At 59.0% G+C, this 13,106-nt stretch overlaps 1 protein-coding gene across 1 annotated transcript; it reads left to right on the top strand.

Moving 5' to 3' along the window:
* The first annotated feature begins 452 nt into the window (after nucleotides 1–452).
* NES (nestin) lies at nucleotides 453–12,858 on the top strand. The gene is made up of 6 exons (XM_058043044.1): nucleotides 453–1,301; nucleotides 2,484–2,608; nucleotides 3,917–3,990; nucleotides 6,148–10,295; nucleotides 10,467–10,872; nucleotides 11,800–12,858. Exons 1-6 carry the CDS (start codon nucleotides 483–485, stop codon nucleotides 12,105–12,107), a joined length of 5,880 nt encoding a protein of 1,959 aa, XP_057899027.1. The 5' UTR covers nucleotides 453–482; the 3' UTR covers nucleotides 12,108–12,858.
* Nucleotides 12,859–13,106: the final 248 nt, after the last annotated feature.

A 13,106-nucleotide genomic window follows, 5' to 3' on the forward strand; every position in this document is an offset into this window, starting at 1 on the left:
ACTTGCTTTAATTTCAATCTCACTTACAGTTTCTATATTTTCAAAATATTATTTTTTTTGCCAGACAATCATATTTATAAGGCTTTCCTGTTCCATCTTCCCCAACACAGGGATGATGCAGCCGGGCTGGGCATCTGCCAAGCGCCCTTGGACACCTCCCAAACTCCTCGCCGAGCCCCAGGGCAGCCCTCCAGCTCCCTGGCACGGCCCTCGGGCTTTAGGGAGAGGATCCAAGCCCTCAAATCACCCTCCTGATTGAGGGCTTGGAAGTGGGAAGCGGCACCATGCTCTTCCTCACGGCCGGGAAATCCGAGCCCAGCGTGGAGCCCACGTGGGCTCGGCTGTGCAAGGGTTAAACGCAGCTGCTCGTCCGGGTCTCGGGGGCCTCCCACTCGGCAGGCAGGGTATGAATAGCTGCGCTCCCCTCTGCTCGCCGGCACTCTCTGCTTCCCTCCCCGCCTTCCCCTCCTCATCCTCCCACGATGGCCATGCTGAGCGCGGAGAGTTTGGCGGCGCCCAGAGCCCTGGGAGAGGAATCGCTGCAGATGTGGGACCTCAACAAGCGCCTGGAGGCCTACCTGGCCCGCGTGAAGTTCCTGGAGGAGGAGAACGAGGTGCTGCGAGCCGAAATCCAGAGCAGCAAGAGCGGCCGGGCGGGGGAATCGTGGAGGGCCAAGTACGAGGAGGAGCTGCGAGCGCTGCGGGATGCGCTGGATGTCGCCTTCAGGGACAAATGCACGGCCGAGCTGGCCAGGGACAACCTCTACGAGGAGGTGCAGCAGGTGAGGAGCAGGTGCCAGAAGGAGCAGGCAGCCCGAGAAGCAGCCAAGAAGGAGCTGTCCTTGAGCAGGAAGGAGCTGGAGGAGGAGAGGAGAGCGCAGATCTGGCTCAAGGAGAGAGCGGCGCAGCTGGAGAAGGAGGTGGAAGCCCTGCTGGAGGTGCACGAGGAGGAGAAAGCGGGGCTGGACCAGGAGATCGCCACTTTCTCGCACAGCCTGGAGAGTTTCCGCTGTGCCCCCGTGGCCCTGCAGCCCGTGGAGGTGGAGGATTACTCCAAGAGGCTCTCGGAGATCTGGAAAGGGGCGGTGGAGACCTACAAGGCAGAGGTGGCTCAGCTGGAAGGTTCCCTGTGCCAGGCCAAGGAGAACCTGTGGAAGGCGGTGGAGGACAACCAGCAGAGCCAGCTGCAGCTGCAGCACCTGGAGAAGGACCTGGCGGGGCTCAAAGCTCGCAAGGAGATGCTGGAGGAGAGCCTGGCCCGGCAGTGGCAGGAGCAGCGCGGGGAGGCGGAAAAGTTCCAGGCGAGTGAAAAATCCCCAGGGGAGGGGACAGCAGAGGGGCTGGGGGTGCTGGGTGGGCACGCAGGGCACGACCCTGAGCAAAGAGATGCGAGAGATGGATGGGGGGAGGCGAACAGAGCGAGCAAAGCCCAGGGAAGGGAGGGAGGATGAGCTCAGAGGAAGAGCAAAGCGGCTCGGGGACATCTCTGTCCCTGGGGACAACAGAGACCCGGGGTCACCAAACTGCAGCGGAGCAGCAGCAGCCACCGGGGGCTCCACCAGAACCCCTGCCCGCGTTCGGGGTGCGGATCCCGGGGCAGCCGCAGCCCCTGGTGTGCGGGAAGGACAAACTCCCAAAAACTCCCTCCGAGTTCGCTGCAGCTGCGACCCGACAGCTGCAAAAGCCATTCAGCGCAGGGAGGAGGAGGCGGAACGGGCTGGAAATACCGGGAGCGGCGTCAGCACCGCCCGGGGAAGGGTCTCCCTTTGTTCCAGCTGCTGGGAGCAGCCCTGGGTGTCCCGGGGCAGAGGATGCCGCCGCCTCCGCTGCTCTAATGAAAGTTATTTCTTTTCTTTCCCACGCCGGCTGTGAATCAGCCCGGCCTTTCCTCCCTCTTCCAGTTCCCTTTCAGCCCTGCTCATTTCCCCCATCCTCAGCCCCCGGGGCTAAAATGAGCTCCGGGGCTCATTCCTGAGCATCCTGCGGGCATCAGCGGAGCCACCAAGCCCTGCCCAGGTCCGCGGGGTTCGGGCAGGGCTAGGGGTGACCATGCTCATGGAGTTGGTTCTTTCCCTCGCTGTGAATCAATCAGCCCGGCCTTTCCTCCCTCTTCCAGTCCCCTTTCAGCCCTGCTCATTTCCCTCATCCTCAGCCCCTGGTGCTAAAATGAGCTCCGGGCTCATCCCTGAGCATCCTCCGGGGATCCCGAACCCCGCAGGGACCAGGGGGGCTCCGCCAGGGCTGGGGGTGACCCTGACCCCCCTGTGGTGCCTGCAGCTGCCCATGAAGTTGTTTCTTTTCCACCTGGCCATGAATCAGCTCGGCCTTTCCTCCCTTTTCTCCCCCACCCTCAGCCCCCGGTGCTAAATTGAGCTCCGGGCTCCTCATCCCTGAGCATCCTGCGGGGATCCCGAACCCCGCGGGGACCAGGGGGGCTCTGCCAGGGCTGGGGGTGACCCTGACCCCCCCTGTGGTGCCCACAGCTGGCCATGGAGGCCCTGGAGCAGGAGCAGCAGAGCCTGCGGGTGCAGATCGCGCGGGTGCTGGAGGACAGGCAGCAGCTGATGCACCTCAAGATGTCCCTGAGCCTGGAAGTGGCGACCTACAGGTGAGCCCCGGCTGGGCACAGGTGGGCACAGGTGGGCACCGCAGGGACGGCCCCGTGCCCCCCGAGCGGGCCCTTCCTTCCAGATGGCCCCGCACGGAGGGGCCGTGGGCACGATTAGCATGAGAATGGGGCTGGCCCTGCGCGGCCGAGCGTGATGTCACCGTGCGGGGACACGAATCCGGGCCGCGGGGGGAGGGCAGGGCAGGGGAGGGGGCACGGCAGCCAGGGGGGCTCCTTCGGGCTCTGCAGCGAGCCGTGCCAGGGCGGCGGGACCGGCCGTGCCTCAGTTTACCCGCCCTGTGTCCAGCAGAAGCAGCCGTGCCTCAGTTTACCTGCCCTGTGTCCAGAGCAGCACATCCAGCCGTGCCTCAGTTTACCCGCCCTGTGTCCAGCAGAAGCAGCCGTGCCTCAGTTTACCCGCCCTGTGTCCAGCAGAACCAGCCGTGCCTCAGTTTACCTGCCCTGTGTCCAGAGCAGGACATCCAGCCGTGCCTCAGTTTACCTGCCCTGACACTGTCCAGAGCAGGACATCCAGCCGTGCCTCAGTTTACCCGCCCTGTGTCCAGCAGAAGCAGCCGTGCCTCAGTTTCCCCGCCCTGTGTCCAGAGCAGCACAACTCCCGTGCCTCAGTTTACCCACCCTGATGCCCTGTGCCCATAGAAGCACATCCAGCCGTGCCTCAGTTTACCCACCCTCACACCCTGTGTTCAGAGCACCAGAGCAGCACATCCAGCCGTGCCTCAGTTTACCCACCCTGATGCCCTCTGTGTCCATAGCAGCAGAAGCAGCTGTGCCTCAGTTTACCCACCCTGACACTGTGTCCAGAGCACCCCAAGCTCCCGTGCCTCAGTTTACCTGCCCTGACCCCCTGTGTCCAGAGCACCAGAGCAGCACATCCAGCCGTGCCTCAGTTTACCCACCCTGATGCCCTCTGTGTCCAGAGCAGGAAAGCAGCCGTGCCTCAGTTTACCCGTTCTGACACTGTCCAGAACACCACAGGCAGCCGTGCCTCAGTTTACCCACCCTGTGTCCATAGAAACACATCCAGCTGTGCCTCAGTTTCCCCACCCTGTGTCCATAGAAACACATCCAGCTGTGCCTCAGTTTACCTGCCCTGATGCCACAAGCACCTGTGCCTCAGTTTACCCACCCTGATGCCCTCTGTGCCCAGAGCAGCGGAACCAGCCGTGCCTCAGTTTACCCGCCCTGTGTCCATAGCATCACGGGGGCAGCCGTGCCTCAGTTTCCCCACGCCGGGGTGCCCGGGGAGCCCCCTGCAGCACCCCCAGCCCCTCTGCTCTCCCCCAGGACCCTGCTGGAAGCCGAGAGCAGCCGCCTGCAGGTGCCCGCCGGGGAATTCAGGGTGACAAACGGGCTGAGAGGTAAGGGACCCCCGGTGCCACCCCCGGGGGGGTTAAATGGGTTAAAATGTGGATTTAGGCACCTTTTCCTGAAGGGTTAAATGGGTTAAAATGTGGATTTAGGCACCTTTTCCTGAAGGGTTAAATGGGTTTAAATGTGGATTTAGGAACCTTTTCCTTGGGGGCTTAAATGGGTTTAAATGTGGATTTAGGCACCTTTTCCTGGGGAGTTAAATGGGTTTAAATGTGGATTTATGCACCTTTTCCTGAAGGTTTAAATGGGTTTAAATGTGGATTTAGGCACCTTTTCCTGGGGGGGTTAAATGGCTTTAAATGTGGATTCAGACAAATTTTCCTGGTGGGGGTCAGATGTGTTTAAATGTGGATTTAGGCACCTTTTCCTGAAGGGTTAAATGGGTTAAAATGTGGATTTAGGCAGCTTTTCCTGAAGGGTTAAATGGGTTTAAATGTGGATTTAGACAAATTTTCCTGAAGGGTTACATGGGTTTAAAATGTGGATTTAGGCACCTTTTCCTGGGGGGGTTAAATGTCTTTAAATGTGGATTTAGACACCTTTTTCGGGGGAGTTAAATGTGTTTAAATGTGGATTCAGACAAATTTTCCTGGTGGGGGTCAGATGTGTTTAAATGTGGATTTAGGCACCTTTTCCTGGGGTGGTTAAATGTGTTTAAATGTGGATTTAGGCACCTTTTCCTGAAGGGTTAAATGGGTTTAAATGTGGATTTAGGCACCTTTTCCTGGGGGGGTTAAATGGGTTTAAATGTGGATTTAGGCACCTTTTCCTGAAGGGTTAAATGGTTTTAAATGTGGATTTAGACACCTTTTCCTGGGGGGGTTAAATGGGTTTAAATGTGGATTCGGACACATTTCCCTGCCTTTTCCTGGGGAAGTTTGCATGTGATTAAATGTGGATTCAGACACATTTTCCTGGAGAGGTTAGATATTTTTAAATGTGGATTGGGACACATTTCCCTGCATTTTCCTGGGGGGAGTTTAAATGTGTTTAAATGTGGATTCAGACACATTTCCCTGCATTTTCCTGGGGAAGTTTGCATGTGATTAAATGTGGATTTAGACACATTTTCCTGGGGAGGTTAGATGTGTTTAAATGTGGATTCAGACACATTTCCCTGCATTTTCCTGGGGGGAGTTTAAATGTGTTTAAATGTGGATTCGGACACATTTCCCTGCATTTTCCTGGGGAAGTTTGCATGTGATTAAATGTGGATTCCGACACATTTTCCTGGGGAGGTTAGATGTGGTTAAATGTGGATTCAGACACATTTCCCTGCATTTTCCTGGCAGCCATAGGAAGGTGTGAACAGCGTCCAGGGGGCTCTTGGCACGGGGCTCACAGCCCAGATAAGCCTTATCTGCTCCTTCACCAGCCTTATCTGCTCCTTCACCAGCCTTATCTGCTCCTTTGCCTCGTTTTTAATTCCCTTCCTTTCATGGGAAGGGCAGCACAGGACGGGAGGGCTGTGCTAACAAGCTGAGCATTTCCTTTTTCCTCCAAACAAACCAAACAAAAAAAAAAAAAAAAATGAAAATCCCAAGGAAAGCTTTGTCACCTGCACGCTTGTGGCTGCAGCTGGGTGTGATGGAGTTCATAGAGGATGAGGGAAGAGATGAGGAGCTGACTCCATGTTTCAGAAGGCTTGATTTATTATTTTATGATATATTTTATATTAAAACTGTACTAAAAGAATAGAAGAAAGGATTTCATCAGCAGGCTGGCTAAGGATAGAAAAAGAAAGAATGGATAACAAAGGTTTGTGGCTGGGACAGAGAGTCTGAGCCAGCTGGCTGTGATTGGCCATTAATTAGAAACAATCAACGTGGGCTAATCACAGATGCACCTGTTGCATTCCACAGCAGCAGATAACCATTGTTCACATTTTGTTCCTGAGGCCTCCCAGCTTCTCAGGAGAAAAAATCCTAAGGAAAGGATTTTCCATAAAAGATGTCTGCGACAGCTGGGTACGAATCCCCCGGGAGCAGCAGCATCAAGAGGGAGGAATTTCCCACTTTCCAAGAAGGAGCTGGTTAAAAATAAAAATAAAAATAAAAATAAAAATAAAAATAGGAGAGGGGGCATTGAGAGGGAGCCAGGGCAGGGCTGGGAGAGGCTCACGGGTTCCTCCTTGCTCTTTTCAGATCTCAAACTGGAGCTGGGCAGCAGCAAAGCATCGCCAGCGAGCCCCGAGGCCAGGCGGGTGCTGCCCTGCACCCCCTTGCCCAGGGTGACCAAACACGCCCAAAGTGCCACCCTGACACCCCAAAGCGCCAGGGAGCTCCAGAAAATCACCCCAGCCCTCCGTGGCAGTGCCGCCAGCAGGGTTGGGGGGCTGGGGGCTCTCCCACCCAGCCCACCCCAGGCAGGCAGAGCCTCCCTCGCCCTCTCCCCCGAGCAGGAGAGCTGTGGGGTGGAAGGTCCAGCCTGGCCAGGAGGAGATGAGGCAGCAATGAGCCCAGGGATGGAGTGTGCCCTGCCCAGAGCCTCTGGGGACAGTGGCAGTGCCAGCCTGCAGCCCCTGGGAGATGCCCACAGGCTGCAGTACCCGGCGCAGCTGGTCAGCGAGGCGCTGGAGGACGCCCTCAAGGAGATGGGAGATGATGCTCAGCCCCAAGAGGAGCCCACGCCCAGCTCCACGTGGGATGTCCGTGCCCCCAGCCCCGTTTTCCCCACCAAGGCTGTGCCAGAGGGGCCTGGGGAAGGGCAGGAGGGATGTGAGGATGAGGAGAAGGTTGGGGAGGTGATGCTCCAGGGGCTGGCGAAGGAGAGCAGCACCCTGCAGGACACAGCTCCATCCCCACCAAGCGTGCACCCTCCCTTGGGGAGCCAGGAAGATCTGGGAGCATGGGAGGAAGAGGAAGAAGAGGAAGAGGTCCCTGCTGTGCTGAGCCCAAGGGGTGCAGAAATGGAGGCCCAGGAAGGGGATGAGGATCTGCCTGGGCAGCCAGAGAGCAGCTGGGAAAAGCCAGAGGAGCAAAGGACACAAACCCCCAGCACGGAGGATGAGGAGGAGGAGCAGGGAGATGTCCAGCAGGAAGGAACAGATGGGCAAGAGGAGAAATGTCCCCACACAGAAGTGGAGAAATGTCCCCACACAGAAGTGGAGAAATGTCCCCACAGAGAAGTGGAGAAATGTCCCCACAGAGAAGTGGAAGCTGCTGGTGCTGTCCTCGTTCAAAGCCACCAGGCTCTGCCCACAGAAGGTCACCTGGAGCAGGACTTTGCTGATGCAGGGCAGGAAAGGGCTGAGCAGCACAAAATGCCCAGGTGTGAGGTGGACCTGGCTGCAGAGCAGCGAAGGGAGCAGGAGCTGTGCCCAGAGCAGGAGCCCTCGGGTGCCCCTGAGGCCATCCCAGCAGAGGAGCCTCCCACAGGAGCTGGAGGAGATGCTGGGGCAGGGGAGGGGGAGAAGGGAGAGGTCAGCAGGGAGCTGCTGGGAGAGGAGGATCACGGGGTGGGACAGGACCCCATGGCAGGAGAAGACCTTGGGGCAGGAGAAGGCCGTGGAGCAGGAGAAGATCTTGGGGCAGGAGACCATGAGGCAGGAGAAGATCTTGGGGCAGAATATCTTGGGGCAGGAGAAGGCTCTGGGACAGGAGAAGATCTTGGGGCAGGAGAAGACCGTGGAGCAGGAGAAGATCTTGGGGCAGGAGAAGATCTTGGGGCAGGAGAAGGCTCCAAGTTAGGAGAAGACCATGGGGCAGGAGACCATGAGGCAGGAGAAGATCTTGAGGCAGAATATCTTGGGGCAGGAGAAGACTCTGGGACAGGAGAAGATTTTGGGGCAGGAGAAGTTATTGGGGCAGAAGATCTTGGGGCAGGAGAAGGCTCTGAGGCAGAAGTTCTTGGGGCAGGAGACCATGAGGCACGAGAAGACTCCAAGCCAGGAGAAGAGCATGGGGTAGGAGAAGATCTTGGGGCAGAAGAAAGCTCCAAGTTAGGAGAATGCTCTGAGGCAGGAGAAGATCTTGGGCCAGAATTTCTTGGGGCAGGAGAAGATCTTGGGGCAGGAGAAGGCTCCAAGATAGGAGAGGACCATGGGGCAGGAGAAGACCATGGGGCAGGAGAGGCAGGTGAGACCCTGGAGGGGGACAGCAGAGCCCCAGAGGAGCTGCAGGAAGGAGAGGAGGAGGAACAGGAGGAGCTGGAGCCAGCAGAGGAGCCCTGGGCACAGGAGGGTGACCATGGCAGTGCCCGAGAGCCCTGGGAGGTGACAGCAGGGGACACGGAGGGACCAGGACAGCCAGCCTGGGCGGGTGGCACGCTGGAAAGGGAGCAGAGAGGTGGCACAGGGCCAGCAGAGCTGGAGGAGGCCCAGGAGGATGACGAAGGAGATGCCAGGAGGCAGGAGATAAGGCAGCAGCAGGCGCTGGCACAGGCTGAGCTGGCACAGCTGGGCAGCGTGGCACAGCCTGTGCCAACCTCTCCTGGTGCCCCTGGGCACAGCCAGGAGCTGGCAGAGGCTCCAGGGGAGCTGGGGCAGGTGCCAGGTGCCAGCACTGAGTGGGCATTAGAGGAGACCCCCGGAGACACAGAGCTGGCAGAGCTGGAGAGCTCAGGGCTGGTGGCACTGGGGCAGGTGCCAGGTGAGAACAGCGAGTGGGCATTGGATGAAGCCACCAGAGATCCAGAGCTGGTGGCACTGGGGCAAGTGCCAGGTGCCAGTGCTGAGTGGGCACTGGAGGAGACCCCCGGAGACACAGAGCCCCCAGAATTGGAGAGCTCAGGGCTGGTGGCACCTGGGCAGGTGCCAGGTGAGTGGACACTGGAGGAGACCCCCAGAGACACAGAACCCCCAGAATTGGAGAGCTCAGGGCTGGTGGCACCGGGGCAGGTGCCAGGTGAGAACAATGAGTGGGCACTGGAGGAAGCCACCAGAGAGACAGAACCCACACAACTGGAGAGCTCAGGGCTGGTGGCACCGGGGCAGGTGCCAGGTGAGTGGGCACTGGAGGAGACCCCAAGAAGCCCAGAGCTGGCAGTGGGCACGGGCAGGAGGGTGGAGCTGGAGGACACCCTGCCTGACAGCACCCCCCTGCACCTCTACCAGGAGGAGATGCCGATGGGCACACCCAGCCCAGACCCTCCAGAGGGCAAGGACACCACGGGCACAGCTCCTGTGTGTGCCACAGCCCAGCAGGGCCAAGGGAGGCACCGGCCACCAGCTGCCAGCGCGCCAGAGGAGGAGGAAGAGGAGGCTGAAGAAGAAGAGGAAGGCTATTTCATGGTCTCTGCTCCCGGCCAAGAGGTGTCCAGCTCAGAGGAAGCCGAGATCCCCGAGGACTTTGAAGAAATTCAAGTGGACGCAGCTGAAGGCGGCCAAGATGCTCTGGGGGCTCCTGGGGAAGCATCTGCAGGGCTAGAGGAGGGCACAGAGCACCTGGAGCTGCTGGCTGCAGGGGCAGATGAGAGTATGGAGGTGCCCACTGAGGAGCCCGAGGATGAGGAGGGCACTGCTGAGCTGGAGGAAGGCCCAGAAGAAGACCCAAACGGCTTTGGGGTGGTGGGACCATCATCAGGAGGTTCTGATGAGCCAGCCCAGGATGCCACAGCATGGCAAGGACCAGAGAACCCAGAAGATCCACATGAGGAGCTCCACAGCACAGCTGAGCTGGAGGAAGGCCCAGAAGAAGATCCAAACTGCTTTGGGGTGGTGGGACCATCATCAGGAGGTTCTGGTGAGCCAACTCAGGGTGCCACAGGCTCTGCAGGAGGGCACCCAGAAGATCTGGCTGCTGATGTAGATGATGGTATGGAGGTGCCCACTGAGGTGCCCGAGGATGAGGAGGGCACTGCTGAGCTGGAGGAAGGCCCAGAAGAAGATCCAAAGTGCTTTGGGGTGGTGGGACCATCATCACGAGGTTCTGGTGAGCCAACCCAGGGTGCCACAGGTTCTGCAGAAGAGCACCCAGAAGATCTGGCTGCTGATCTAGATGATGGTATGGAGGTGCCCACTGAGGAACCTGAGGTGCCAGAGGATGAGGAGGGCACTGCTGAGCTGGAGGAAGGCCCAGAAGAAGACCCCAGCTCTGTGGGGGTGGTGGGACCATCATCAGAAGGTTCTGATGAGCCAGCCCAGGATGCCACAGCATGGCAAGGACCAGAGAACCCAGAAGATCCACATGAGGAGCTCCACAGCACAGCTGAGCTAGAGGAAGGCCCAGAAGAAGATCCAAACTGCCTTGGGGTGGTGGGACCATCATCAGGAGGTTCTGGTGAGCCAACCCAGGGTGCCACAGGCTCTGCAGAAGAGCACCCAGAAGATCTGGCTGCTGAAGCAGATGTGGAGGTGCCCACTGAGGAACCTGAGGTGCCAGAGGATGAGGAGGGCACTGCTGAGCTGGAGGAAGGCCCAGAAGAAGACCCCAGCTCTGTGGGGGTGGTGGGACCATCATCAGGAGGTTCTGGTGAGCCAACAGCGTGGCAGGGACCAGAGCACCCAGAAGATCCACATGAGGAGCTCCACAGCACAGCTGAGCTGGAGGGGGATGCCAGGACCCCGGGGCTGGCAGGGCAGGAGCAGGAGGAAGATGAGGATGAGGATGAGCCCAGCACGGCTCCCCATGACCCGAGCAAGGCCAGAGCAGAGCTCCAGGCCCAGGCAGGGCCTGGTGGAGCAGAGCAGCCGGGCACGGAGGAGGAGGCAGCCCTGGGCAGCGGCGGGAGCCTGGGGCAGGGAGGTTCTCCAGAGGTGACCCCAGACATCCCTGACACAGCCCAGCTGCCCGTGGAGGTCATGGAAGCCTCGGGGATTCTGGAGATCGTTGAGCAGGCGCTGGAGTTCAACCAGGAGCTGATGGGGGAGAGGCTGGCAGAGGCTGGGCAGGGTCCTGGCACGAGGGAGCTGTCCTGGGATGGAGGAGAACGCTCTGAACCCTCCTGGGATGGAGGAGAACGCTCTGAACCCTCCTGGGATGGAGGAGAACGCTCTGAACCCTCCTGGGATGGAGGAGAACGCTCTGAACCCTCCTGGGATGGAGGAGAACGCTCTGAACCCTCCTGGGATGGAGGAGAACGCCCTGAACCCTCCTGGGATGAAGAGGAAGACCCTGAGGTGTCCCGGGATGCAGAGGAACACCCCAAGCTCTCCCGGGATGCAGAAGAAGACTCCAAACTCTCCCGGGATGCTCGGGAAGGTTCTCAGCTCTCCAAGGATGCAGAGGAAGGCTCTGATCTGTCCCGGGATGCAGAGGAAGGCTCCAAACTCTCCCGGGATGCAGAGGAAGACTCTGAGCTCTACCAGGGTGAAGGAGAACACCCCAAGTTCTCCCAGGATGCAGAGGAACACCCCGAGTTCTCACAGGATGCAGAAGACTCCAAACACTCTCAAGATGCAGAGGAAGGCCCCGAGCTGTCCCGAGATGAGGAGGAAGGCTCAGAGCTGTCCCGGGATGCAGGAAAACACGCCGAGCTGTCCCGGGATGCAGAAGAAGGCTCCAAACTCTCCCGGGATGCAGAGGAACACCCCGAGTTCTCCCAGGATGCAGAGGAACACCTCAAACTCCCCAGGGATGCAGAGGAACACCCCGAGTTCTCCCAGGATGGAGAGGAAGGCTCTGAGCTGTCCCGGGATGCAGAAGAAGGCTCCAAACTCTCCCAGGATGCAGAGGAACACCCCGAGCTCCCCCGGGATGCAGAGGAACACCCCAAACTCCCCAGGGATGCAGAAGAAGGCTCCAAACTCCCCCAGGATGCAGAGGAACACCCCGAGTTCTGCCGGGATGCAGCAGAACACCCCAAACTCTCCCGACATGCAGAGGAAGACCCCGAGCTGTCCCGGCATGAGGAGGAAGGCTCCTCCTTGTCCTCCTCCAGCGAGGAGGAGCCCACGGTGCAGGAGGCCCCGGAGGGCGAGCCCCGGGCTCACAACGGGCTGCCCAGCCCGGAGGAGCTGCCCGAGTTCACCGAGGAGCTGCTGAACGGCACCTCCAGCACGGCCCCGGCGCAGGAAACACCCTGGGAGCCCTCGGGGATGGTGCCAGCGCAGATAGCCAGCCCTGGGGATGGCAGTGCCACCAAGCCTCAGGGGGATGGCAGCCTCAGGGGGAAGCAGCTGAGCCCCGTGTCCCAGCAGCAGCCCTGCTCCTCAGGGGACGAGTGACAGAACCTTCTGGTGGCTCCTTCCTGCCAGGACCCCATTGTTCCCCCTTATCCCACCCCTTATCCCCGTCTCCCCGTGGGTTTTTCACGTGTTTGTGTGGATTTTTTGCGCCCCTTTTTCAGAGTGAAGAACCACCAAGTTCTGTTGCACCCTCATGGCCCACCCAAATTCTCACGTTTGCTCTGGGATCCTTGCTTCGTTTTGAGTTTCCTTCTGGGTGGCTTGACTGCAGGAACCCACCTGCTATTTAATTTAAACTCGGTGTTTCCCCATTCCCTGCAACTTTCCCTCTCCAATTCCTCCAGGATGTCCAGCTGGACCTTAGGGTCCCTCCCAAACTCCCAAACTGCACCCTGGGACTCGGCATTTTGGGCTACATCACCCCAGGCTGACCCTGGGTTTTTTACATGTTTGTGTGGATTTTTTGCACCCCTTTTTCAGAGTGAAGAACCACCAAGTTCTGTTGTCTCACAGCCCACCCAAATTCTCACGTTTGCTCTGGGATCCTTGCTTCGTTTTGAGTTTCCTCCTGGGTGGGTTGCTCTGTTGTATTTAATTTAAACTCTGTGTTTCCTCATTCCCTGCAAGATTCCCTCTCCAATTCCTCCAGGACGTCCAGCTGGAGCTTAGGGACCCCCCCAAACTCCCAAACTGCACCTTGGGACTCGGCATTTTGGGCTACATCACCCCAGGCTCCCCAACCTGACCCTGGGGGCTGAGCCACGCTGGATGTACCCAAAATTAATTTAATAAAGCCTCATCCTCCCCTCAGGGCTGGCTCTCCTCACTCTGGGCCAGGGCAGGGCACTGATGGGGGCTGGTTGGGGCTGGGATGGTGCCCTGGTGGGGATCCCGGGGGCAGGGTGTGGGTGCAGGGTGGGTGGGATGGTGCTGCCCCATCTCTGGGACAATGCACAGCCCTGCAGCTTCGTGGCCACCATCCCTGGGGTGGTGCAGCCCCCCAGGGCTATGGAATTGGTTGAGCAGGTGCTGGAGCTC

This window comes from Melospiza georgiana, chromosome 33 (assembly GCF_028018845.1).
Source record: "Melospiza georgiana isolate bMelGeo1 chromosome 33, bMelGeo1.pri, whole genome shotgun sequence".
Taxonomy (NCBI): Eukaryota; Metazoa; Chordata; class Aves; order Passeriformes; family Passerellidae; genus Melospiza; species Melospiza georgiana.

Coding starts and splice junctions, on each gene's coding strand:
- NES (XM_058043044.1), top strand. CDS start 483: ATGGCCATGCTGAGCGCGGAGAGTTTGGCGGCGCCCAGAGCCCTGGGA. Junction 2,609..3,916: donor CTGGAAGTGGCGACCTACAG/GTGAGCCCCGGC, acceptor GCTCTCCCCCAG/GACCCTGCTGGAAGCCGAGA. Junction 10,296..10,466: donor CTGCTGAAGCAGATGTGGAG/GTGCCCACTGAG, acceptor CCACATGAGGAG/CTCCACAGCACAGCTGAGCT.